General features: G+C 43.8%; 9 protein-coding genes across 9 annotated transcripts; 6 read left to right on the top strand and 3 right to left on the bottom strand.

Annotated features, from left to right (window-relative positions):
- Positions 1-223: 223 nt before the first annotated feature.
- Positions 224-1,339, top strand: BCIN_03g05690 (hypothetical protein). The gene is made up of 3 exons (XM_001560815.2): positions 224-579; positions 674-890; positions 946-1,339. Exons 1-3 carry the CDS (start codon positions 344-346, stop codon positions 1,222-1,224), a joined length of 732 nt encoding a protein of 243 aa, XP_001560865.1. The 5' UTR covers positions 224-343; the 3' UTR covers positions 1,225-1,339.
- Position 1,340: 1 nt separating this feature from the next.
- On the bottom strand, positions 1,341-2,980 carry BCIN_03g05680 (hypothetical protein). Its single transcript, XM_001560814.2, has one exon. It carries the CDS (start codon positions 2,762-2,764, stop codon positions 1,517-1,519), a length of 1,248 nt encoding a protein of 415 aa, XP_001560864.1. The 5' UTR covers positions 2,765-2,980; the 3' UTR covers positions 1,341-1,516.
- Positions 2,981-5,091: 2,111 nt separating this feature from the next.
- BCIN_03g05670 (hypothetical protein) lies at positions 5,092-6,731 on the top strand. The gene is made up of 3 exons (XM_001560812.2): positions 5,092-5,364; positions 5,530-6,163; positions 6,222-6,731. The coding sequence occupies exons 1-3, from the start codon at positions 5,183-5,185 to the stop codon at positions 6,639-6,641; spliced, it is 1,236 nt and encodes a 411-aa protein (XP_001560862.1). The 5' UTR covers positions 5,092-5,182; the 3' UTR covers positions 6,642-6,731.
- Positions 6,732-8,792: 2,061 nt separating this feature from the next.
- Positions 8,793-10,791, top strand: BCIN_03g05660 (hypothetical protein). Its single transcript, XM_024692030.1, has 6 exons — positions 8,793-9,332; positions 9,383-9,419; positions 9,470-9,537; positions 9,593-9,975; positions 10,029-10,099; positions 10,160-10,791. The coding sequence occupies exons 1-6, from the start codon at positions 9,108-9,110 to the stop codon at positions 10,549-10,551; spliced, it is 1,176 nt and encodes a 391-aa protein (XP_024547803.1). The 5' UTR covers positions 8,793-9,107; the 3' UTR covers positions 10,552-10,791.
- A 294-nt stretch (positions 10,792-11,085) lies between these two features.
- BCIN_03g05650 (hypothetical protein) lies at positions 11,086-13,269 on the top strand. Its single transcript, XM_001560808.2, has 3 exons — positions 11,086-11,727; positions 11,788-12,043; positions 12,273-13,269. The coding sequence occupies exons 1-3, from the start codon at positions 11,349-11,351 to the stop codon at positions 13,102-13,104; spliced, it is 1,467 nt and encodes a 488-aa protein (XP_001560858.1). The 5' UTR covers positions 11,086-11,348; the 3' UTR covers positions 13,105-13,269.
- A 364-nt stretch (positions 13,270-13,633) lies between these two features.
- On the top strand, positions 13,634-16,092 carry BCIN_03g05640 (hypothetical protein). The gene is made up of 2 exons (XM_001560807.2): positions 13,634-15,436; positions 15,487-16,092. Exons 1-2 carry the CDS (start codon positions 14,269-14,271, stop codon positions 15,954-15,956), a joined length of 1,638 nt encoding a protein of 545 aa, XP_001560857.1. The 5' UTR covers positions 13,634-14,268; the 3' UTR covers positions 15,957-16,092.
- A 159-nt stretch (positions 16,093-16,251) lies between these two features.
- On the top strand, positions 16,252-17,807 carry BCIN_03g05630 (hypothetical protein). Its single transcript, XM_001560806.2, has 2 exons — positions 16,252-16,843; positions 16,902-17,807. The coding sequence occupies exons 1-2, from the start codon at positions 16,544-16,546 to the stop codon at positions 17,559-17,561; spliced, it is 960 nt and encodes a 319-aa protein (XP_001560856.1). The 5' UTR covers positions 16,252-16,543; the 3' UTR covers positions 17,562-17,807.
- Positions 17,808-17,922: 115 nt separating this feature from the next.
- On the bottom strand, positions 17,923-19,580 carry BCIN_03g05620 (hypothetical protein). Its single transcript, XM_001560805.2, has one exon. It carries the CDS (start codon positions 19,359-19,361, stop codon positions 18,006-18,008), a length of 1,356 nt encoding a protein of 451 aa, XP_001560855.1. The 5' UTR covers positions 19,362-19,580; the 3' UTR covers positions 17,923-18,005.
- A 2,293-nt stretch (positions 19,581-21,873) lies between these two features.
- On the bottom strand, positions 21,874-24,104 carry BCIN_03g05610 (hypothetical protein). The gene is made up of 3 exons (XM_001560804.2): positions 23,501-24,104; positions 23,239-23,438; positions 21,874-23,102 (listed from the first exon to the last, which is right to left on the bottom strand). The coding sequence occupies exons 1-3, from the start codon at positions 23,669-23,671 to the stop codon at positions 22,244-22,246; spliced, it is 1,230 nt and encodes a 409-aa protein (XP_001560854.1). The 5' UTR covers positions 23,672-24,104; the 3' UTR covers positions 21,874-22,243.
- Between the last annotated feature and the right edge of the window lie 1,078 nt (positions 24,105-25,182).

Genomic DNA, 25,182 nt, shown 5'->3' with positions numbered 1-25,182 from the left:
TTTGTTTCTCTCTGATTTTATTCACTATTTGATTGCAGTTGCCGTTAATAAGCATTACTTATTATTTGTTCGTCGACCTTGCTCACCCTTTTGGTTGGCTCATTCGCTATGGCCTTAATCGGCCTTGTACGCGATTCTCGTTCATTGTTCAAACACGTGATGTCAATTATGAGTATTCTCCCCTGGGGGCCGTTGCACATGGAGTTAGCGAACACCAAACCCCGACATGCCCAACAGTTTGTGGCGCTATCTACTACTTATTAGTAGGTTGCTTTCGTTTCTCACCCTAAACTCGTAATTTTAGTCTCGATCATTCGAATTTCTTCCCAAATATCTTGCAACCATGAAACTCATCGTCGCCGGATCAACTGGTTTTGTCGCCACAGAACTCATCAAACAAGCCCTCTCTAGTCCAGACGTCACATCTGTAATAGCACTTGCTCGCCGTGAAACACCTGTGCCACAAACCCTGGATGATAATGCTGACATCACCAAATTCAAAGCTGTCATTTGTGATGATTTCTTAAATTATTTAGATAATGTGAAGAAGGAACTTGAGGGTGCTGATGCTTGTGTTTGGTATTGCTATCTCTCCTTTCTCTACCATTTAATTCTTGGCCCCTTCATTTGTCCGCTTGCGGATGGATTGCCGAAATATTAATCAATGACATAGGTTACTTGCAATAACCCCCTCTAAAATGAAAGATTCAACACTAGATGAAGCGAGAAAAATCTGTGTAGAGTACACCGTGAGCGGTCTCGAAACAATGACCCAGCTTTCGCGTGAAAAGGGGGCTAGTCCCTTTCGATTTCTTTATGTTAGTGGTCATAAGAGTGAGAGAGATCAGAGCAAAAAGCCTTGGGTTATGGGCGATTATCTTTTGATGCGAGTACGTGTTTTTCCCCCCCTGTTTAGGAATGACTGAATATTGAATATTCCTGTAGGGCGAAGCTGAAACTCGTGTCATCGATTACGCAAAAGCGTCAAATGGGACTGTGGAAGCATGTATAGCGAAACCGGGACTGATAGATGGACCGGATCGTCGGCAAGGATTGGTGGTTAGTGTGTTATCGACAATTGGGAGAAGACTTATTGGGCTTCCGATTGTGGATGTTAGTCAGATTGCGGCGACTTTGCTGGAGCACGCAGTAAATGGAATTGAGAAAGAGACGTTGTTGAATGAGGATCTGGTCAAGATTGGGAATAAGGTGTTGAGTGGCTAGGTGGAGTGGCAAAGTCTAGTCATTGGATGATGATTTTTTTACTTGTGAAGTTTACCAGGTGTTTTCAGTGTTGTTTAACGACTGAGTATCTCAGTATTGAAATGGAATATTAGCACTATAAACATATATTGACTTGGTATCTACTTAATCAAATCAAACTCCGACTCGGGCATAACATCATGATATCCCCATGTCTATTCTATACCGGGTCCCTGTGGATTACCCCCCTCTCCCTCAAATTTTAATTTTCCAAGACCTTGATCTACCAAACGCCGTCGACTCTATTCCTCGATCATAATTTAATCATTCCCTGTCTGTTCTCGAGCCAACGAGCAAAAAGCGACACAACTACTCCTGAGAGAGCCAATCCCAAAAAAGAACCCCCCAAAAGCCATAATTCCAATTTCTTAGAATGCCGCGTTGCTATAACCGCAGCACAAGTAGCCATATTTTGTCCCGGCGTCAGAATCGTCTCCATTCGCTCTATCTCACTTCTCTCATTGCGGGTCCAGGGACTTATTTCCCCATGAAGGCCTTTCTCCCTAAAGCCAGGACTGTGGATATTGAAGAAGAGACCGGGTAGTTTCAGTCCATCACTGAGAAGACAATGTACTTCCTGTTTCATCTGAGAGTAATCGCTTTTGGGGTCAAGCATAGGAGACTCTGCTTTTTCAAGCAGTATATCAAAACCACCATTCGCGAAACCATTGGTAGAAAAGTGATAGCCTGTCGCAGTTCCGAAACTAAATTTGAGAGAATTTGTGTGGGTACCGAGGATAGAATGGGAGAACGTGAAGAGCATGGGAATGTCTTCATGGGTTGAGATGCTGAATAATGGGTTGGTGCATGGGGATGAGAGGGGACAATAGTATCCTACGTGTTGAACAGAAGAACCGATAGTATGGGTAATATGATATGGTACAGTTCTCGGAAATTCTGGAGGGTTAGGGTACATCATGTCCAGTAGAGCTGGTGGATCAAAGTTGGGATCCAGCGGTCGTCCATTGAAAAGATGCGGAGTGGTAAAATTGATAAGTTCTGATCGGAGAGAAACTATAGAGTTGCTGAGAAGTAGTATAGACGCAATAGTGTTTGTTGTACAATGTAATGAGGAGTAGTCTCCAGAGTAATTGGCGCAGATATCGGTGACATCGCTGAATGACACAGATGTCTTTGTAGTGTAAGCGCCTGCTGCTTCAAGCAACCATGCTGACGGGCGATCTTTTTCATGGCTCCTGTCTCCAGACTTTAACTCTGATGAGAACTTGCCTATATCATTCTTATATTCCGAGGAACCTAAAGGACCGTTCTCATGAGAGCAACCACCGAATTTCGTAGTCTCCACCGAAGAGTATCGAACCGTATTGTAAAGAAATATGTTCAGTAATATTACTACTGCTAGGTATTGGATTGCGATCTTCAAAGACCTGCTTTCATGTCCCCTGGCTGCTACCCTATTCTTCTCTTGAGCTGTTGAATCGAATGTGGTGATCGGTAGCTTTTCATTAGGTGATGCAACACCTGATCGTGAAGACTCCATGTTGGGCTGAGATATTGTCGTTCAATGTTGACCAAAGCGGCTGGATAGTGAAAGTACTACTCAATCTGAACGAAGGACAACCAAGACTTTTGTATAACGCATACCCCGCCAAGACGATGGATCGACTGATAGCCGCGCAGTATACCACTTCAAAATGTTGGAGTGGCGTTTACACTAAGGCACCTGACTTATACTTTTGCGTTCTCCAGGTAACCCTGAGTTTTAATTTCAGATTTTAGGAGAGCTTATCACATCAATGGTGGGGGGAGGTGTTTCGCTCACAACCTATCTCACAAATGATCCACTAAACTCGGGAGAAGCACATTTCGAGGAGGACAAAACGAGCGAAAGCGAGTACTTGGCTTAGAACTCCATATTTAGCTTCCACCAAAATTCCACCTTCCCTTAAATTCATGCATCTGAGTTAGTTACCTGCAGAATCGGCTCTCCGCTCCAATCTTCACTTACTCGAAATAGACGATGATTTTCACAGGGGATTAAACGCGGATACCCACCGAGGCGCCTGCAATCTAACAAAGGGAACAGAAACATAGATCATTGCAAGGCTTCTGTTGAAAAGCCTTTAAATCTTAAGGGCATTGAACAAAGCCAGAATAGGGCCCTCTTATCACGGAGGCAAAGCGTACTTGTACTTTTTTGGTGATGTTTCGACACCCTTTGCCAAATAGTATCAACACGAAGAACACCATGCGTTCGTAAGTTCTAAGATTATTAAGCGGCTGTTACTCAGTCAGGTATGTAGTTGAAAAGATTTCATATACGACTTCTCGCGAAAAACAAGTGGAATATCCAAGAACGGTTGTGTGGTTGTTGGAAATATTGTTGGCGGTTTTGACAATTCTAGCAACACGAGAGAATTTGCAGTGTCCCCAAGTCCCAAACAGGCCTACCGATACAAAGAGACGATAACAGGCGGTGGACATCGTCTTTCCCTTCTTCTATTCGATTAGTCTTGCATAGTGTAAATGGATATCTGCAGACATGACTTTATAGCGCCTTTGGGGGAAACTTGCGACAAAATTCCTAAATTCTAACGTATATCGTAAAGTCTCAACCCAAATCGTAATATCCTATCCCATTCATGCGCATCAGAAGACTTCAGTAATGACTGCTTCGCTGGAAGATAGTAAGTGGAAAATTATCAGAGAAGACCGGAATCACGGCTTTTCAGGAAGCAAACAGTTATATGGCAGTGTACTCGATACCAGATCACAGGATTCATTCATCTCTGATGAGCCCTCGAGTCTTGCTTCTAAGAAGCTTTAGGCTAGTAGAACACGATTGTATAACTGCATGATAAAGACTTAACATCGTATATTAAACTGCAAAGTTGGGTATAGCAGAAACATGATAGATGTGTTATGTGGAAATTTCTAGCGAGAGATAACCAAGAAATGATTGCAGCATATCATCAATATATGTGGTGATGGGAATACCTTGCTTATTCATCAGTCACGTGATCCAGAACAGGCTCGAAGATTGGATTTCATATTTATTAAACGCTCTTAACACAACACACATCAACAACTATCCAAGACTTTTGAGGTTCTTGTATCATCGATGTAACTCCTCACACATAAAATCGTATGCACAGCATCTTTGTATTATGGAAGTGACTCCTCTAGCTAGGAGGTGTTGTCTCTTGGTGTAGCCTTCCTTCATTCGTCTTTTCCGACTGAAAAGGTAAAAACGATCGCGTTCGCCCCTCGCCCCTCGCCTGACGGAGTCGATGACCCCTAAAATATGATTCACTACCTCACATGCGTTCCCTATCGAATGTCGTTCAAGAGTACCATGGCTGCAAACGCAGATATCGATATACCCGAGGGCTTTTGGTGTAGCTACTCTACACTATATACAACACGACCAGAATACGCGGTCTAGACAATTTCGAGACCATTAATAAGCATGGAAATCAAAAATGGGGAACGCCTTCTGTTCTTTTCACGAATTCGATACATTACCTATCGCAACTGCATTTTTGCGGAGGAGTTTTTGGCTTGGGAAGATCTCGAGCATCGCGAGTACGCGGAATAGGACCCTTTTTAATTCAAATACAGGAACTTTCGGTATCGTACGGGGGTACAATACCTGCTGTGCAATCGATGATCCGATATCTAGTATGAACAGGTATTATTTGTGGACCAATGCAAGAGAAAATGGGGGAGGGTCATTGGCCTTGACTTTTTTGCAAGCATAAGTTATCATATAAATTGGCCAATAGAATCCGGTTAGATTCTCTGAGGCTGGAAGCATATCGATTGATATCCCCTGCTGTGTTGAAATATATGTACCTTATTTCAATCGGAGTGCCCGTTTTCCCACTCTAATGCTGTATCTTCTCATCTCGTCTTCATTTTGGAAATTGCAGGACCCAAGTACATTCCTATTTTCAAAATGCCTGAAGCTCCAAAATTTCGAATCAGTGTGATAGGCAGTGGCCCAATTGGCAAGCTGCTTTTGAGTAGTGTAGCTGCTCATCCAAGAATTGAGTATACACAATATGAAGCCGAAACATTGCCTCTCCGTCCCGCCTTTGGCTATGGTATTGGGCCACAAACGCTTGCAACGACGAAGCGGTAAGCTTTATCAGACCACCAAATCTGGTTTCCAATTTCCAATTCCACTGTCATGTCTTCAAATATACTCCGTTTGTTTCCATACACTCTATTTAAATTTCTTTTTTCTCATTTTCTTACAAAATTTCGTCCCTGTTAGGCATTACTAACTCCCCGGTCTTGCAGTCTTAATCCCGCTATCTACCAAGAACTGCACGACCAATGTTTAGCTGACCCTGTGTGGATGGAATTTTACCACGGCGGGGAGGAAGACAACCATTTGCATACCATTCATGTCCCAGAGGGAGAAGTCTTCGGGAGGATTGGGCGTGATGAGCTTATGGTGATGCTTGATGCTTTCGGTCCCAGGGATACTCCAATCCAATACGGCAGAAAGCTCAAATCGGTAAAGAAAAGCACTGATGGAGGATTAGCATTAATGTTTGAAGATGGTGGTGAAGATCACTCAAATGCCCTGTGGGCGTGTGATGGTATGAATTCTCTGTGTAGAAAGTTCGTACAGGGTGAGGATTACATACCTGCATCTTACTCAGGCCATGTGACATTCAGGGGAAAAGTCGAGAGCAGCAAGGTTGAGGCAGCGATTGGAAAGCGATTCACTACAGACACATCTATGTTCCTTGGTATTAAAGGCTGGCACGTATTAACTTTCCCCATCGCTGGTGGCAAATACGTTAATATTGCGGCGTTCTCAATGGAAGAGGTTCAGAAAAAGCGTGGAAGAAACTACGTAACAACTACAGATGAGCTGCTTACTTATTTTCCCGGGGCAAATTCCAAAGTTCGGAAATTCCTGACGGTAAGCATTCAGAATATTGGTGGTAATGCTGTTGTTCCTTGAGCTAACAATTTAATAGCTGCTTAATGATCAACCAGGTGGTTGTGTGTGCCTTGAACTGACTCACATGCAGACTTTGGGTACTTTTACCAATCAGAGTCACTGTATGACGAGCTTCGGTGATGCTGCCAACGGAATGCTACCTCATATCGGAGGCTCGATGGCAACGGGATTCATTGGCGTTACTACTTTTCTGCATGAAGAACTGAATCCACGTATTCATGCCCTCAACCCGAATGCGAGTAATGCCGAGATTGCCGAAGTACTCATGGAGGCTTCTATTGCGTATGAACGTAAGCATAAGCCTTTGGCACAAAAGCTTGTGGACTATTCACGGGAACAGGGATTTGTTTTCTCGGGTGGAGTAACTGACGCCGAAGAATTGGCTCGAAGGGCAAGGTTTTTGTGGAAGGCTGATTCTTACAATGCTGTCATTTAACATGAAACAATTATCATTTATGTTGGTAAAATCCGTCCACCTCCAGTTTCAGTAAGAAGATGCGCTCCAATGAATTTTGCGTCCGAAATATGATTGACTGATAGCTCAAAATCTGTTAATTGGGTACTTGACCCATGTTTTATTGTCCACTAAGGTTATTTGATAGGCTTTACATGGAAAAGGTGTGGAGATGTTAAAGTGAGCCCTGTGTGTGGATATCGCTTGTTAGTTGCTTAATTCAGTAAAAACACAGGAATCATCAAAGTTTCATTGGCTGACGGCCTCTAAGCTTTTAGAAGCTTCGTGGAGGGATTTGATCCGAGGTGTTTCCTTCCGCGGCCTTAGGGAATAGATATCCGAGTAAAGGATTCTCATTAGCAATTGGCCCACTTACCAATATAGTTTACTCCGTAATTCAGTTATTCGGCAGCGAACCCCTAATACCTTCATCAGCCAAAAAGCGGAAAGCAGGCCATCAAGCGGCCCTTGCTATTATCCTAGATGAGCCTTCGAATCCTAGAAAAGTACGGAGATTGTGTATCGAATGCGAGCACAACTGAATGGTCTTATGAGAATTGTAGTCTTTACATCGTTATCGGGATCCTTTGTTGTGTTGATGATGTTTTTTTCTCTCGATTATTTTGCAACCAGCTGCACTGTGCCATCTTGGAAAAGCCACTGCAGAATAGTGGTGCGGTACCGACACAACGGACAGCTAATTTCTACCCCTGGACCATGGCTAAAGCTACCGATACTACTTTCAACGGCAGCCCCCGTGCCACCCTTGTTCTAGTGGCCGGGGAACGTTGGAGACAGAAATAATGTCTCAGTATTGTGCATTATTATAGCACAGACCAGAGATCATTTTTGCTCGAAGCGAGCCATCTTGAGAACAATGAGAGTCCCCCCCCCCCCCGAGCCCCCCCACTGTTCTCAATCTGCTCCCTGCATCAGAGTTTTTGAGTTGAACCGGCTCCTTCCTAAATTGTATGGGGACGGGTATTCTGTGGTGCCAAAGTTGATACCGCTGCGGCCCAAAGAAAAGTTCCCGACAAAATTGCCTCAATCCGAAGAAAATCCTTCCATTTGATATTGTTAGGGTTTTTGACACATATTTGCTTCAAAAAAATATTTTCAGCAGCCTGTCTCCACAAGGACGAAATAAAATATACACAAAAGTTCAAATACAAGCATCCGATAAGGCTACAACATCCATCATCAAATTCAAAATGGACTATTGAAGTATCTGGTTCAGATCCGAATCAAAACCTGTTGGGATTGGATTAAACATTGGTGAATGTTATGTGCCTGGGTAGGATATCCTCGATTGGTGTATAAATTATTTTGTTCATGGTGTGCCTGTTCACTCGATGCAAGATATAAATCCCAGGAAATAAGTGATTTTGGCACGAATAAAAGGACACGATCTTCGTAATAGTTGAGAATGCAACTCAATTTCTCATTTTCCTCTAATGTTTTAACAACTTATTCCACGTGTACTCTACACAGTGATGTGAGCGGCACCTTAGTTTCCAAGTTCATTCTCCACTAACCGTATGATATTGGCTTTTTTACCCTGTAAATATACCGTACGTACGGTCGTTAACTCTGATTTTCGATTGTCAAACTAGAATTCTGGGTATATGCAATAATCATACCTGCTTTTTTGGCCCCACAGCAATCAATAATGCAGGAGTAGATAATTTCCATTTCGAACATCATTATATATAATCACAAGGGACTTATACACATATTATGTCTCGGGTGGGCTGAATTTAAGTTCACGAGATGTACCTTGACTGCGCAATTTTCCACAACTTTTAGTCAAAGTTTGTGGAACCAGATTCATGAAGTCATACGATCTAATAAAAATCAGCTTAAAGAGGTAGCCTTTTTATCTCAAATTCCACCCAAGTGCGAAAGAATTTGTGGCCATATGGGAACCACGATGGTTTGGCTGATACGCCCCCCCCCCATACAGCTGCAGGCCCTCTATTCCTACACCAGGAACCGAGTTACAACCCTGCTGTAGAACATGCATCAAGAGATACTAGCTGATAGAATCAGCCTTCAAGATTTTTATAACAAACTATGGATCAGTCTTGAAATATTCCGTACCCGCGGCGCCAAGGGAATGGCAGAGATACTACCGGTTGACGCTTAGTAGCTTACGAGGCTTGGAATTAAGTGCCATGGGGCCCTCGCGCATTTTGACATCTCGTTACTACATAGACGGTAGACCTTGTCACTACCAGTGGTTGAGTCCTGGGAGCCGTCATTTTGACCTTGCATATTTTCACAGTAAATGTTCTACATTTTGTTGGTACGAACATGTGAGCCCAGAAACAAAGTATATCATTCATTCACGTCCCCGCAGTCTTCTTGTCTCCACTGGAGTCACTGGGCAATTATCTATGCTGATCGTCTTCTGTCGATTATATTCTCTTTCGCGCAAGTGTCTTCACGATGAGCACAGTCAATGTATCGACCAGTCCTCCGGTTTTGAGTAACCCTCGCGGGGCGGTCGTCATTGAAGGAGCTACCATTTCAATGGGTTTCGTTGTGATTTTTGTTTGTCTGCGGATATGGGGTCGATATCGCTATAACAATTCGCCTGGAAGTTCGACGCCAAGTTTCGGGGAGCCTAGATACTGGATGATGGTCTCTGACTTAGCAATCGTCGCTTCATCTGTAAGTATCTTAAACAGAACATTACACCATGATTCTAACATTCCTTCAAGGTACTTGCCATCATTTTGACCGTGATTGCTTGTGTTGGTACGTATCTCTTTGGTATATTTTATGGAAAACGCTGAGAAATTAATCAGGCGCGGAGTGGGGACTTGGCCTTCACTCGAAATTTTTGAGTAAGACGCAAATTGAGAATACACTTCAGGTTGGCACCCATTCAACAAATTTGTAACTATACACTAAGTTCTAACCATACATAGATGTTTTATCTTTATCAGATATTCTATAAAGCAGGATGTGGTCTATCAAAGATCGCTACTTGTCTACTCCTCTTGGCCATTTCGACCCCACACATGAAGAATTTCAACATCTGTTGCAAGATAATGATTATATATATCGCGGGGTATTCTCTCAGCTGTTCCATCGTTACAGCCTTTCAATGCGGTCTCGACTTCAAGAGTAATTGGATTCACTCGTTAAGACAAACCCACTGCTTTTATAAACCCCCATTCTGGTTTACTCATGCTGGCTTGAACATTTTCGCAAGTATAGTGGTCGCAGTTCTTCCATGGTGGCTATTCTCTCATGTTCAATATAAGAGAAAATATACTATAGCACTGATCATGACCATATTAGCTATTGCGTAAGTAATCGCTTACCTCAGAAACAGGGTGACCATATCTAACCTTTTGATAGCGAGATTATTCTCGGGTGTGTGCGTTTGAAGGGTCTTTATACATCTTCTCAAAGTCTCAACGATATACCTTGTGAGTTGATTTCAGTTCTGTGGCAATAAAAAGACAGTGCTTACTCATACTCTTATAAAGATGGTGCTATTACCGGTATACTCGTCTCTCAGCTCGAAGTCAACTTCGGAATAATTTCAGCCTGTATTCCTACAGTTTTGAAGATTATGGAAGACTTTTTTAAGCGATTGTTTGGCGTTAGCTTTGGTGATACAACGATTGAATCGGGGGCTCAATCCCAACCTCGATCTCGAAATCTTGGAGCTATGGGTAGTCACTTGCAGACTACAGACAAGTCGAAGCCTCGCTCACAATACCAGCGTTTTGGCGACGACGATCTTGAGATGGATTCTATGCATTCGGGAAATAGCCGGGAAAATATCATTCGCGACGACAAAGTCCCTGATCAAAAGATCAAGGTCGAAACATCTTACATTGTAGAGAGAGAGATTGATAAATCCGAAGGAATGTAGACGACTAAATTTCAGCAGGGCTGGCTCTAGATATTAGGGAGAATGATTTTATCTCCAGTTTAGCATACTTGTCTACCATATACCACAGAAGCTAAAAGGGCCTAGAGTAAACAAGACCTCAGAATGCGCTCGAAATTCAGAGCTGGACTCGGTTGTAACAAAATTGTAACTAATATCCCATATAGATGCCCCACTAGCTCTATGATACCACGGGTGGTATACGGAATAATAGCAAGATCATACGAGTTAAAACTAGGGGGGGCGCGGGGGCAACGCAATTCACGTAACCCAATAATACCCCATGTCGATCACCCCCGTCACGACGGGGGGCACGTTGCACACTTAAGCGAGTAACAAGGAATACGAAATACTGTGTATGCATCCTTCATATGGATAATCTGGATCGGGAAAGGGTCCCGTAATCGATTGGGTAACGTCCATGTGCCGATATCCTTTTATCTACAGGATTCGTTTGATTTTATACCGAAAAATCATGTCGAAACACATGTTGATTTCCATGCTTGCTAAAAGTTTGTTACAGGTTGTTCTAGGCAAACTCTGCATCGGAATCCCCACAAATATCAATACTTAATCCTAGGTGATTGCGGTAAAGGCGTTCTTGCTTCTTGAGTCGTAGGGCGAATCTTGCGATAAATACTACATTCCAAATTGCTACATCCCACCGAGATTGTTCCTATCAGATTTGTACTTCAACCCTTCATATCCCTATTCTTTGTTTGTCTGGCAAAAAGGGATCCTCATCAACTGTTTGAAGCACCACTGCTTAACGAAGAAAAATGGCACCAGAACCAGTCACCGAAGTGTCTCAAATGGACGAAAAACATTCCGCTACAGAGACTAGCCATGATTTGGCACATTCTGGTCCTTCTCGATTCGATCAGAAGCTCGCTTTGAAACTTGATCTTTACCTTCTCACACCCATGCTCTTTTTGAACTTCCTGTCTCTCATGGGCCGAACGAATATTGGTGCCGCCATGGTACAAGGCTTGCCAAAAGACTTGAAGATGGATGCCATGAAAGTCTTCATCTCAGTTACCATTCCCTTGGTACCACTGATCCTATTCGAGGTCCCCAGTAATCTCCTCATGCGCTTTTTGGAAAGGAAATACAACTTCTCGTACATGAGATATCTATCTCTTATGACTGCTCTTCTAGGTACGTCTAGTCCTATAGTCCTTAACATCCTATGCGTCGATATCTAATCTGAACCAACAGGTCTCGTCACTCTGGGCCAAGGTTTTGACCAAAGCTATTCGGCCTTGCTAGCTACTCGCTTCTTCGTAGGAGTATTCGACTCGGGGCTCATTCCTGGATGTATCTTCGTCTGTGCTTTATATTACCCATCAGTGCATCTGCAATGGAGAGTAAGCATGCTTATGGTTGCAAACATCGGTTCAAATGTTGTGGGAAACATTCTGGCTTTTGGTATTGCTAATATCAACAGCTCAAATGGGTATCATGGATGGCGATGGTAAGTCAAATCATTTCTTAATAGTCCGGACCGGCAATTTTTGATGGCAATACAATGTTTAAAGATAGTACGATATCTGAAACAATGTCTGAAGGCAGCACAATCTTCAAAGTGGGTCAAGACATTGAAGGCCGTTTGTTGTCAGACTGTAGTCCAAACTACTGGAATTTCCGCATCTGTGTTGACAGTAAATAAAGACTGGAGAACTAAAACTAACCTCTGATCCTAGGGTCTTCATTGTCGAGGGATGTCTCACCCTAGCCATCAGTTTTGCATGCCTCTTTTGCAACATCAGTCGGCCCGAAACAGCATCATTCCTCAGCGAAGAACAGAAGGATATCATCGCCACTGAGGTTGAAGCCCGCACAACAACAGTCGGAATCGTCGCCGAATGGAAGATTTTCTTGAGCAATGGTTTGAACTATATCTGGGCCGCATGTTACGTGCTTACCTGTTCCACAACCTACTCTGTCGCCATCTTTGCTGCTTCTTTTGTGAAAGCTTTCCATCCTCACTACACCACACCACAAGTTCAGGGTCAAGTCGTTCCTATATTTATCGTATCTGGTGTAGCCTGTCTTTTGGCTGCATATGCAGCTGATCGTTTCAACCACCGGGCTGGCTTTGCCATTGCAGGTTACCTTATCACAGCTATTGGTTTCATCATTCTCAGACAACCCAAGACCCCCGCACCACATATCTCCATGCTGGGTCTATACTTCGTTAGCATAGGTACATTCGTATCATTGCCTCTCCTATACAGCTTGCCAATGATCAACTCGGCTACTCCATACCAGAGGGCTATTGCAGCAGGCTTCGTAATTGGTATTGGAAATGTCGGTGGATTTGCCAGTTCATGGTTGTTCAGGACCAGTCAAGCACCGCATTATAATGAAGGAATGACTGATTCCCTTATTATGACTCTGGTGGCTCTGGCTTTAATGGCATTTGCTTGGTTGTACATCACAATCGCCAACAAAAGGTTGGACAAGAACAGTACCACAGATGTGGGATCTGTTAATGTCAAAGATGGCTTGGTCGTAAGAAGATACAGAGCATGATTTGATTTTTGTGTGTACTAGTTTAGCAATTTCTAAGAGAAGTTTTAATCATGTGATGCAGCTGTTCCTTACCTATGTTTAGTTCGCGCTAAGCCCAGAAGCGAACCCCCCTGGTTTCGTGGAGAATGACAATCTCAAGCACGAACTCTGTGCAATTCAAGCCTAAACGAAAAAAAATATGACTCAGTCCAAGTGTTCTCTTTATCTGGAAGAGCGACGGATTGATTTGCCAACTTTCTTGTAGATACCAGCCTCACTAATTCCCACGCGCCATCAATTTCTGAGGCTTCTAGCCCTTGAGGACCCACTATAAGCCCCATAAAATGATTTGTTGTCAATTCGGGCCAGCCCGATGTGGAGATCACATGTTCTTCCTTGTTGGTTCCGCCATGTCAGTTCTCACCGATTCGTCGGTATCAACCAATCACGTCTTCAGAGTGTTGCATTGCTGTCTCCTCTAGATCATGTACAACAGGTTTCCACACTCGCGTCGCTGCACCTACAAAATAGCCTCTCCACTTTCCAGACCGGTTTTTATAATTTCGATCGCATTTGTGAAAATGTGCTTTATCCATAAATCCTAATTTCTCCACTCCACACCCACAGTCGTTCTTCATTGCGTTCTCAATTCTTATCTTATCACATTTCACCAAAAACATTCGTTACTCGAGGCTGGATTTCCTCGTCAAGACACAGACAAAAGACATCGAAATTGTTCAGAATTTCGAAAAGACAACGAAGAAAAGAAGTAAGAATTGGTGTGGTAGAGCTTCTGTTAGGCTAGAAGGAGAGAATAATCACCACCTCTCAACAAGCGGGTGAGTCGTGGTGAAGAAGTCGATCTAGGAACTGCCGGTCAGGACCTATTCGGAGAAAGAGAACTTGCAGCTGGCCTGCATTTGAACACCGGCGATAACAGAACATCGGTACAGAAGCACGAGTTCGGAAACAAGGAGTTGTAAAATCAGCAATTAGATCGGAAAATGGATATTTCCTGACACGGTAGTACCATCTAACGATTACTCGTCGCCTACTTCTCATGGATCTGGAGATTCACACCCTTAAACAGAATCAAAGAACTCAACGTCGTGAATACAAATTTGTTCTACGATACCGAAAGATCTTGACTACTTCAACCCAATCACCGAGCAAGTTTCCGAGAATATGAAAAGCTATTTTAAGCATCTTTTACCACCTTCGATTCCACAAGCGGGGTCAAAATCCCGATCCCAGTCCCCATCCAGGTCTCGATCTCACACTTCATCCGAGAAAAAGCCTGAGATCAAGTCCAAGCCAAAATCTCGAATGGAGCCTCAATCTTCAGTCCATAAGGGCAGAGCGGCTTCATCTCGCCCGCGTACCTCGCGATCAAAAGCTACCTCAAGCAGTTCTTCCAGTTCTAACTCGACTTTAACGTCTGACGAGCTCACGGCTCAGAGACTTCAAGCTGAATGGGACCGCGAGGATGATCTTATTCAGTTACAACTGCGATTTGCACGCAATCTGGAGACTCGAAGCCCTTCGCCGTCTCAATTTGAACTCGATAGAATAGAGGCGCAAAGATTGCAAGCTCAAATTGAAGAAGAGCAAGCTGCTTCTGACGCAAGACGGGCCGCACGTCTTGAGAGGGAAACGGAAGAAGCTATCAGAATTGCTACCGAGTGGGAGAATGAGGATAGTCATGCTGCCGCTTTGCAACGAGAGTGGGAAGAGCAAGAAAGGAGACTTGGTGAGCAGGAGGATCTTGCGAGGATCTTGCTTCGAAGGGACGAGGAAAGGGCCGCTTCGCTTGAAAGAGACTTAGCTGCAGCGCAGGCCGCTCAAGCTCAATGGGAACAAGAAGTCCACCAACAGGAGGAGGAGACCAGAAGAGTGTCAGAGGATGAGGAGAAAAGGGAAAGACAGGCAAGGAGAAGACGAGAGACAAGAGAAGCTGCCGAAGCAGAGCGGAAGGCTGAATTAGAGAAAGAGAGGGCAGCTCGCAAGGAGGCTGAGAAGAAAGTGAGACTTGAGACAGAGCGATTGCAACGACAACAAGTTGAGAAGAAAGCTAAATTGGACCGAGAGCACCGAATAAATGAGGATGCTGCGAAAAAAATCCAAGTAGAAGCCCAGAAGAAAGAAAAGTTGCGCGTTGCCGATTCTAAGAAAGCGCGTGAGTTAGCTGAAAAGGAAAAACAGCGGGTCGCAGATGCAAAAAAGGCACGCGAGTTAGCTGAAAAGGAGAAGAAGGCAAGACAGGCAGACTGTGTGTCATGTATGGAGGTGGGAGAAAAGGTCAAGATGTGCGTACTGTCCTGCAAGCACGCCTATTGTGGAGAATGTATCGCGGGTAAGCAGTCTCAGTTTCAATTCTTTGTTCATGAATGCTAACTCAATCAGGTGCCTTCCAATCTGCTCTTTCATCTAAGACACGATTCAAGTGCTGCAAGGTGAATGTCGTGACCAACCTCGCTTCTCGCTGGCTCGATGCAACTTTCATCAGTTCCTACAAGATGATGATTCTCGAGCAAACTACCAAGGATCCTCGTTACTGCTCCAGCAAAGAATGTGCTAAATTCATCCCACCAGCGAACATACATGGGACCATTGCAATTTGCCAAGCATGCAAGCACCGCACATGTGCACCTTGCGGTAATGAAGAGCATCCCGGAGTTTGTAAAGAGGATAAGGAGGGTCTAGCAGTACAGGCTTTGGCGGAGAAGGAGGGCTGGAGAAATTGTCCTAGGTGTAAATTCGTCATTGAAAAGAACGAAGGTTGCCTACACATGACTTGCAAATGTCTGTTTGAGTGGTGTTGGGAATGTAAGAGAGAGTGGAACGAGTGCAAGAGCACTTGCAAGAGAGAATGACGTTGTGGTGAATATTTGAGAAGATAAAAGAAGCATCAGATTGATCCACATAGTTAGAGTACTCCTTAAGCAATACATTGTCCCAAGTTCTCAAAGTTCTTTCCGTAAGCTCGAAAGTATATGACACTCGCGTGCATTTTCGGCGGGTGGGTGAGAGTGAGATGCGTGCAGAACTCCCGCCTGGAAAGCTCGGATATTCATTAGTCATCTAAAAACTTACGGAAAATCTATTGTTCCGGCCAAGGAACTTTGCACAGCTGCTAGATTATGGTTGACATGTACTGACTGCCTTCCCGTAAGTCTCTCATTGTTATCAGACTGGAAAGAACGAAGAAGTCATTGTTGAACATCTGTTTCTGAGTCAAAGATAGTTGTCAATATCTGAGTAAAAAGAAGCATCGTATAAATAGTCCATTGAATTAAGTATTTCATCCTGTTCGAGCATTCTTCTCCATGTTTTATTAGTGTCGTCATTTGCTTTCTTTCCACATCACACTCATTTGCGTCCCGCCATAGAGTTTGTTCTCCGCAACCAATAAATATACACACACAGGACACACCTGGGTGTTTTCGAATGTGAAGAAAAGATGAGCGGGCTTAGAACGAGTATCTGGGCCCCCGGCAGCTATCGCTCCCCGAGCTATAATGGCTCCGGCTACAACAATTCCGCGCGAGAGAATGCGTCCGTCTCTACTACCCGCCCGCGCACTCCGAGAGAAATGAGTAAGAATCGGGCAATCGAAACGACCCGCGAAATAATCCTGGATGGCGAGCTGGCAAATAATGAACTGCGGAAGAGTTCTGGTGGGCTGGGCGCCAGCCAATGGGCACCGCGCGATTACCCTGGAAGATCAAAAACAGCAAATCGTCAAGAGGTTTGGACAATGGTATGTTTCCACACTTGCTTGGAGAAATATGCTCTGCTCATCCTATAACCCTTTCTAGGTCACGCCAACCTCGCAACATAAGCCGATGGCTCATGCGAACAATAGCTCGAGTCCTGCATACACCTCTCCAGACCTCGGTCTTCCTTACGAAGTACAACATTACATTCTTGGTATGATGCAGCGGATCATGGAGGAGGGATGTTATACCTTTGCGTCGCGATGGATTCCCGATGTACTACAAAGGAACAACTGGACGTGCTCGGAAGCGGTTGAACTGTCTACATGGAGAACGATCCTTCCAGAGAATGTCCCATCTGAAGCCATTACCTCGCACAGTAAATCTCTTCATCACTGCCTGGCCAATGCTGTCCGAATACGAAACTCTGCCACCCATCGGCATATCTTTTCGAGTCAAGAACTACGTGGTTTGGCGCAACAAGCCGAAGACCTCATGAGCTTGCTTTCTGACCACTCAAGGCAATTAAAGTTCCATAAGTTGTGGACTGAACTTTACGATTGGGAAAAGCTGAGTGTAACAGACATGCAAGCCGCCAGATACAAGATGGAGACGGCGCTTCAACAGATTGGGGAACGACCCATGGAGGATGACATGGATTGGACACCAAACGCAATTTCATTGGAAAAAGTTCCTGTCGTAGAGATAGAATCAGAAGAGGTCGAGAATCACGATGTTCAAGATGCAATGGAGATCGACTAAAGGATACTCTCCAAAGGAATTACGGGATGGCGAATTGGCGTTGGATTAATCGTAGACTGTATAACCCGTGAGATCATAGCTTCAGGACTACTTACGGGAGGTGCAATGGGTCGGTAGGATTTCAAATACCCTTGCTGTCGCTTTTTGGCACATCCCAAGCGCATTGCTTGAGGAACTTATGGACATTGACTCGTTCTAAATAGTTTTCTAGACAGAAACATACAAATGAGATCGAATTATTCCACACTTCAACTTTGAGGCATCTTTGGCTCCATGATATATATGTTAAACCCTTTCGGAACTTAGAATCACTGCCAGTCTTAGCTAAAGAGAAGATGATCAGGGGAAGACTCAATACCGGTGTGTTATACCACTTTACTAAGAGTATTGAATTACAAACTACAAGTTACACTCGAACAATAAAGTAACGCCAATTCCATTCCATCACCGTCTCGCCGGAGCGTACAAGAACTCAGGCCTCTCTCCACTATAAAATCCAGCTTCTCTCACCCAGGCTCCGAACTCGCGTAAAGCCCCAAGCTCGTCCCTGCAAATCTCGCAAACCACCATCTCGCAATTCTCGCACCGACTTGCCACTGTCTCGTGCTCGCAACAGTAAGTTTGCAAACAACAACGTCCGCAAATATCTCCCCTGTCCTCAGCTCCAAGCGGCTTGCTTAGACGATCGCCTAACGCACAATGCCATGGTCCCTCTCTCATTTTTCGTTCCCAAATATCTCGTATAGTGTCCGCATCTTGCGGTTCTGTGCCAAGATTCGATGCCACCCCAAGCCCAATTTCCTGGGCAACAAATCCATATAATGCTTGGTTCCAAAGCTTGCTCGTGGACATGGGAATTTGGTCAACATCATCTGCCAGTGGACGAGAGATTTCGGCGAAAGACTTCCAGAAACAACGGGCAGGCTCGAAACAATCCGGGCTGTAGTCTTCAAGTAACTGGTTGAGAGGACCAATTATTAGTAGGGCTTCTGCGGAGATCGATTGTCTCCATTTGTACTGTCGGTTTTCGTAATCGAAGCTTTCTTGTTGGAGCGCCTTGAAACGAGTACAAAGTTTCTGATTCTGCTTCAACTCCTCATGATCGGAGAGCAGTGGTGCTTTTTTGCCGCGGGTATGATGTATCGACTGTTGTTGCTGGATGATGGTTTTGATGATATTATTTCGTGCTTCACAGTGCATACTCTCTCTAGCTTGGTAACTGGCGCTTATCCTGTTTTTGAACTCGGAAAATACTGGTGATTGGTAGTCCCAGTGCTTTTTTGCTCTATAGAGCGCTCGTTGAATGATCTTCAGTCCTCCGTAGTGAAGGATTTGGAATATATCGGCTACTGTACAATCTTCTTCTTCAGATATGTGTCTCTCGGCTTTCTCTCTCTTATCTCCCTTCTCCTTCTGGACGCGACAGATATCCTTCTCCCTTAACAGCATTTCTTGCTGCTTCTTTTGCTTCTGGTCGCTCTCCCATCTTGCATTTTCACTCTCAGCTTCTCTTGCTGCTAATAATGCGGCTTCCGTAGCGATACTCGCTGCTTCTTGAGCTGCTAAATACTGGTCTCGAAGCGCATCATGGTGTTTCCGTGCTCTTGCCGTCTTGATCGCATCGTATGCGTCTTGCAGTTGCTGGAAGCGCTCTTTCGTGTCTCGGCTTAAGTTTTTATCTGGGTGAAGTAAAAGAGCTAATTGTTTCCAGGCCTTAGAGACCTCTGATCCGGGGGCACTGGGAGAAATTGAGAGGATCGTGTAGGAGTCAATAAATTGGGGAACGGCAGCGGGAGTCATGGTGGTGCTGATGTGCCTGTCCAGGTTAATTTATGAAGAAATTTTGGCTAATCTAAGTAGTGAGTATAGTTAGGCGTGCAAAAGGGACAGAATGGGGTAATGACGAGAAGAACAGACGAAGGAAGAAGAGATAAATTAAATTACAAGGAAAAATAAATCCGGTTGAATACCACATTTCGAGAATAGACTATACCATAATTACAACAGATTCCATTGTTCAGAGTTGATTTGAAAATTCTATCCCAGTCTAAAATTGTTTCGATTGCTCTGGAATTGTCGTTTAGTCTTCTCGTTAAACTTCGAAACTGAGAGTCCATTGCCGTATTCACATTGGATTTCTCGAGCCTTCTTGTTTCATAGCAGACGTTTCTTTTTGGGTTTTGAATGGAATTTTTTAACAAAGCTTTTATCTTCTAGTTGTTACTAGCTGACAATGGTCATTGTTAACACAAACAAAAGTATTTATCAATGTCGTGTGAAAAATTGTCGGATGCAAAACTTGATCCTTCTTTTCGGTTCCTACTTGTACATTCCAGAACTTTAAGCGAGGGTGCACAGCTCCGTTCTCTTGGACTATCACGGCCAGTCTTGTTTCTTGCCCAAATTTATCGACATAGACTACCAATCTTGGATGCTATGAGTGATAGCTGCTATCGCAGATTCTCAAGCCATGTAGAGTATCCACTTTGTTAGAAAACAAGGATTGTTTGTCACAAAATTAGATATCTCGACACCAGACAGAGGACGGAGAAGGTAAATTTGCGCGCCTGAGTGTGAAAAGGGCATATGCTTATGACGTTCGTGTCATTGAGCTGAAGTAGACTTCTGAATTGAAAAATACAGTAGCGAATTTCAGCAGAATGAGCTGGCCGCATAATTAGGTATTCCAAAACAAAAACTATATGAACATTTGATATATTAAGTGGGCATCCATGAATTTCTGGTTGAAAGTAATACAAAATAAACAAATTGGTTCCAAGAACATAGATGCTACTAGAGACCACTAGATCATCAAGTCTCTGCTGCAGCAGAAGGGGATGGAACGAAATCCAATCTTAAAGTCCCTAGAGGACTCTCCGAGGAAATGAATTAATAATGTGAAAAACGACTTTCAAGGGCGTGTTCGATGAAAATTATTCGTCCAAAGTCGGTGCTATCTTTTTTCTAGAAGAGCCAGCTCTAGCTCCTACGACTGCTGTAGTTTCAAAAGCAATAAAGAGCATAGAACGTATTGGTAAATGAATATTATTATCTCTCTCATGAAATCGATGTTGTTGTATTCCAAAGTCACAAGGAAAGCCGGAGTTTGTATGTCTCCACATTCGATTCCAATACTTCAGTACCCTCACCATCAAAGCTTTCAAACACAGATACTAGTGATGGCCTCTCGACAATATAATTTTCAAATCAGCTTTTTGAGCCCCTCCGATATCTATATGCCCCAATGATTCTCTTCGGACTTGCCTGAGAGTATCAATACGTCCATGGTCAAGTACTGAGAATTCCCATGAAGAATTGTTCACCTAGCTAAAGGAAACATGATATAAGTCCAATCTTATCAGACTTCTTCCTCTCTCCATTGTGCAAAGTATTCCAAGTGGATATTTTGAACTGGTTACGTACCGATAGAAACCTGTGCAAATCGATATTATACATTTCCCATCGGTATGCTACCCAGAAAGCGTGGTCAAAATCAAGACAAGCATAGCTATAACAATACTATTGGTTCCTATAGACCATCGAGACAATCAATCCCATCAAGGTATCCCAGGACGTGATTCAGTTATAATCAAAGAAACTTTTAACTTTGTGCCTGCCAAGATCCAAGCCAGCTCTTTAAAAGCGTTGAGAGAGGTATATAGGACACTATATAATGGTTCCGGCAACGAAAATAAATAGGGTTTTGTTATCGGGAAATCAGTACCCAGGGAAATAAAAAACCTAGGAGATTCTTACCAACACTATAGTACATATATACTAGCATAGATAAATGAATTGAGCTGCGGCATTTGAGATCCCTCCACATTTATATTTCCTACCCCAAGATCCTTGTCTCCAAAAATCGTAGATGGGAACTATAAACAGGCTAAACAGATACTCTTACCAATCCCCAACAATTCTGTTCCTATAATTTTCCTAATGTCACTTCTAGCTCTAGCTCTAGTGCCGACTCGGGTAGATATGCTAAATATTTAGTGCCAGGCCGAACGCCCAAGGCAGAACTCTTGGCAGCGGGGTGCATATTGGCGGGGAGGCTAGCGCGTGGGTTGTTGGTTGGTTGACTGGATGCAATTAATCAAGACATTGATGACGCGTGTTAAACGGGCTGACTAGTTGGATAGGCTAATTGATGGTTGCGGGCCTTGACGGTGCATCACGAACGAGTGTTATACATATTCTGGTGCTTCATAAATCTATTGCTAGTCAATGATAAAATTACGTAAGGATAAAGCAGCACATGAGTAGATCAAGAAGTACATGAGATAATTCAACAAGGACCCAGAGAATAGGGTAAGAATAAGTCATTTTTGAAATTTGTTGAGTGCATTGTTAAGCCGTTTGCGTGATTCATTATTCATTCCTTTGGATCATTTCATAATTAAATATCTGCAATGTCGAGTTTTTCTCAATTATTAACATGTACCCATTATTCAATTTTGTAAATTGATACCTTGTGATGTGATAATTACGCCCCTATTGCCTCATCCTGTGCCCGTTCATATTTATCATGATGTGATCTGTCGACCCAAAAAATGCGGTAAGGGGTGTTTTGTTTGCCATTCCGATATCCCGTGTAAGAACCCCTTATTAAATCCATCGTAACCATAAAAAGTATTATCAAGAATAAAAATTATCTCGTTATTTGATGTGCCAGAGGAACTCTACAAAATAGCAGCAAAGAGACCAATGGCAGCCGCAGCCAAAGAGCCACTGATTTGGTAAGAGTTGGCAGCGCCAGTGAAATCAACGGGGGCGGATGTTATGCTAGAATAGGTACCATTCGTTGGGGTGGCAGTAGGTGCCTGAACCTGGCCATCGCTAATTTGAGAGATGACTGCACCTGCAAGAGAAGTGCTAGTTTCGAGTGTGGCTGCACTGGTGGGGGCCTGGATTTGACCGTCTGGAATCTGAGAGACCACCGCCGAAGGAGCAGCAGCACTAGTAGGAGCTTGGATTTGACCGTCTGGAATCTGAGAGACCACCGCCGAAGGAGCGGCAGCACTAGTGGGAGCTTGGATTTGACCGTCTGGAATCTGAGAGACCACCGCCGAAGGAGCGGCAGCACTAGTAGGAGCTTGGATTTGACCGTCTGGAATCTGAGAGACCACCGCCGAAGAGATGGCAGCCGCGGACGTTGCGCCTTGAATTTGTCCATCTGTAATCTGACTGATAGGAGCACCTGTTGGGGATGGTGCAACAGAGGTGGCACCTTGGACTTGGCCATCACTAATCTGAGTGATTGGCGCACCAGCAGCAGATGTAGGGGCTTGAACTTGTCCGTCACTAATTTGAGAGATAGTAGCGGCCGAGGTTGCACCTTGTGGCTGTCCATCTGAGATTTGAGAAATTGCTGCAGAGGATAGAGAAGTGATGGCAGTGGCAGTTGCTTGACCATCAGTTGATTGTCCAATGACGCCAGACCCAGCAGCTGAGCTGCATGCAGATGTTTGAATCAAAATTTGGGAGCATTGCTCACCCTGCGATTCCGTGTACAAATTATTGAATGTACCTGATAGGCACCTGTTGAGAATCGGAAAGTCAGTATTGTCTATCAGAGGAATATTTGGGAGGAAAAGGAAGAAGGGTTTTTTTGAGGAAGAGGGAAAATGGGACTTGACATCCGGACATAAATTAGGGATGGAAGAATTTTACGTACTGGTAGAAAACGGAGGAACCTCCAAGAGCGAGAGAGCCATTTGAACAAACAGACCAGCCACCGGTATAGATAGCCCCAGTTTGTGGTGGGCCATCGAATTGGAACTGAGTGTTTGAGGCAATGTATCCCGTTCTGTCCTGCTGGTCCTTTAGAATACCGTCACTAAGTGTGACGGCAAGAGATGATGAGCAGTCGGCACGCTATATAAAGGTTAGCCAGATCATATCTAACGATAGATTGAAAGATATAGAGATATATTCACCTTTTGCTGACGTTTTGCTACACTGCTAACATTTACGGTAGAGATCTGAAAAGCGCCAGAATAGCTAGTTGCACATCCATCAGGAGCAGATGCGGTTGGGGTAATGAGAGCTGTGACCTGAGCAGATGCGACAGATGCCAGACCAGCAACAACAACGAGTGTGGTCTTCATATTGAGTTTGATATAGAAGCGAGGGCCTGTGAAGAAGAATGATAATCCAAGAGCGAGTGAGGAGGATTTTGCAAATGACCAATAGAGACTTGAATAAATGCGATGTAATAATGGAAATATGAATGGCAGGATTTTGTTGTTTATGTAGGAGTTTGAATGGCCACTATCTACTAGTATCTAGATACCTAGTGAAAGCTACAGGTCGGAGACGGCGCGGGGCTAATATTTCCATGACCTTATTGGGATAGGCAGGAGAATAGCGCTGCGCATTGCCTAATGGAATATTGTTCTACCATGTTGGTCATTGAATCACTTGATACAAAATTTGACGATTGACACTTTAGAAGTGGTTAAATTCGACCCAAGTGTACCTAGGTGCCTTTTGAATTGCTGGATCAATGAGGCACGATACATCACTAGTCTAATTAGCATCTGGTAGTGATTAGCGGTCATTGGCGGGGTAGACAATCATTGAACCCTTTCTCGATCTCCAGTGGTGAATGAGCATATTTTGTGGGAACGCCTGTACAAAGCTAGAGGACCTTTTTCTCCATTTGAACACAAGCAATAAGGAATGAACAGGCTCGGAAAGATATGCATGGTTTCCGAGTCTTGTGTGCTAGCACACATAGGTAAAAACAACGGCAGGTCAAGCCTGGGCAGGTCAAAAAACAGGTTGGAAAGGTATGTGAATTCGTGTATAAACTCAATTACTCCAAACACACTCTCCCTATTGTGGAATGATCGTCTCAGCAACACGAGTATGATTGATAGAATAACCATTTGAATTAGTGTACTGCGGAGTAATTGAGTTTACACGGTGGTGCCAAGAGGGGTATCATTCGCAATTAGTCTTGGGGACTCAGGGCATTTTACCGGAGAGATAATGCTAGTGCTGATTGGCAAAACTACTTGCTAATGGCGATGTAAAAATAGGACGAATTTCAATGAGTCTATCAAATTGAAAATCGAAGTAGATCCATATCGTACTCGGACTATGAAAGGAGAGGAGGATGAGATACGTACGCTTACCGTCGAAAAGCCACGGGGTATCAATTATGAAGATGTCACTACATCTGTGCGTTACTTGGTGAATGAAGAGACTTTATCCAGATGATCAAAGTTTATCTCTTTTCCAGTTCATTAGTGAAAGTTAAGAAAACAGGAAGAAAACAGGAAGAAAATTGGTTGATATTGAGAAGGGCGTACCAATATATACATACCTACCCCCTTTGTTGTCATATAATACAAAGTTTTAACTTTAGTGCCTATCTAGGTAACGTGCCTCGTATGCGGAAGCTAATCAATGATTAGATAAGCTACTAAATATATCTAAGTTATGCTGTTGCTGTTGCTTGGAATCAAATGCGAGCATCAACATCAGAATATCTACCTACGTAGGTACTAAGGGTATGTACATATTCTCGGCCGTCTCGTATTGTAATATGTACGAGCACTCAGTGGAATCACAACATCGACATCAAGAACCAAGAACCTCCAAGACGGATTTC

Source organism: Botrytis cinerea, chromosome 3 (genome assembly GCF_000143535.2).
Source record: "Botrytis cinerea B05.10 chromosome 3, complete sequence".
Lineage (NCBI taxonomy): Eukaryota > Fungi > Ascomycota > Leotiomycetes > Helotiales > Sclerotiniaceae > Botrytis > Botrytis cinerea.
This window is presented reverse-complemented; position numbering and strand designations above follow the sequence as displayed.

Bases quoted from the DNA above. Each gene is read 5' to 3' on its own strand.
- BCIN_03g05690 (XM_001560815.2), top strand. From the start codon at position 344: ATGAAACTCATCGTCGCCGGATCAACTGGTTTTGTCGCCACAGAACTC. The intron at 580-673 runs GTATTGCTATCT...TCAATGACATAG, and splicing joins GGTGCTGATGCTTGTGTTTG to GTTACTTGCAATAACCCCCT. The intron at 891-945 runs GTACGTGTTTTT...ATATTCCTGTAG, and splicing joins GCGATTATCTTTTGATGCGA to GGCGAAGCTGAAACTCGTGT.
- BCIN_03g05680 (XM_001560814.2), bottom strand. From the start codon at position 2,764: ATGGAGTCTTCACGATCAGGTGTTGCATCACCTAATGAAAAGCTACCG.
- BCIN_03g05670 (XM_001560812.2), top strand. From the start codon at position 5,183: ATGCCTGAAGCTCCAAAATTTCGAATCAGTGTGATAGGCAGTGGCCCA. The intron at 5,365-5,529 runs GTAAGCTTTATC...CCGGTCTTGCAG, and splicing joins ACGCTTGCAACGACGAAGCG to TCTTAATCCCGCTATCTACC. The intron at 6,164-6,221 runs GTAAGCATTCAG...ACAATTTAATAG, and splicing joins AAGTTCGGAAATTCCTGACG to CTGCTTAATGATCAACCAGG.
- BCIN_03g05660 (XM_024692030.1), top strand. From the start codon at position 9,108: ATGAGCACAGTCAATGTATCGACCAGTCCTCCGGTTTTGAGTAACCCT. The intron at 9,420-9,469 runs GTACGTATCTCT...GAAATTAATCAG, and splicing joins GACCGTGATTGCTTGTGTTG to GCGCGGAGTGGGGACTTGGC. The intron at 9,538-9,592 runs GTTGGCACCCAT...AACCATACATAG, and splicing joins AAATTGAGAATACACTTCAG to ATGTTTTATCTTTATCAGAT.
- BCIN_03g05650 (XM_001560808.2), top strand. From the start codon at position 11,349: ATGGCACCAGAACCAGTCACCGAAGTGTCTCAAATGGACGAAAAACAT. The intron at 11,728-11,787 runs GTACGTCTAGTC...CTGAACCAACAG, and splicing joins TCTTATGACTGCTCTTCTAG to GTCTCGTCACTCTGGGCCAA. The intron at 12,044-12,272 runs GTAAGTCAAATC...CTCTGATCCTAG, and splicing joins GGGTATCATGGATGGCGATG to GGTCTTCATTGTCGAGGGAT.
- BCIN_03g05640 (XM_001560807.2), top strand. From the start codon at position 14,269: ATGAAAAGCTATTTTAAGCATCTTTTACCACCTTCGATTCCACAAGCG. The intron at 15,437-15,486 runs GTAAGCAGTCTC...TAACTCAATCAG, and splicing joins TTGTGGAGAATGTATCGCGG to GTGCCTTCCAATCTGCTCTT.
- BCIN_03g05630 (XM_001560806.2), top strand. From the start codon at position 16,544: ATGAGCGGGCTTAGAACGAGTATCTGGGCCCCCGGCAGCTATCGCTCC. The intron at 16,844-16,901 runs GTATGTTTCCAC...AACCCTTTCTAG, and splicing joins GTCAAGAGGTTTGGACAATG to GTCACGCCAACCTCGCAACA.
- BCIN_03g05620 (XM_001560805.2), bottom strand. From the start codon at position 19,361: ATGACTCCCGCTGCCGTTCCCCAATTTATTGACTCCTACACGATCCTC.
- BCIN_03g05610 (XM_001560804.2), bottom strand. From the start codon at position 23,671: ATGAAGACCACACTCGTTGTTGTTGCTGGTCTGGCATCTGTCGCATCT. The intron at 23,439-23,500 runs GTGAATATATCT...ACCTTTATATAG, and splicing joins TAGCAAAACGTCAGCAAAAG to CGTGCCGACTGCTCATCATC. The intron at 23,103-23,238 runs GTACGTAAAATT...GATTCTCAACAG, and splicing joins GGTTCCTCCGTTTTCTACCA to GTGCCTATCAGGTACATTCA.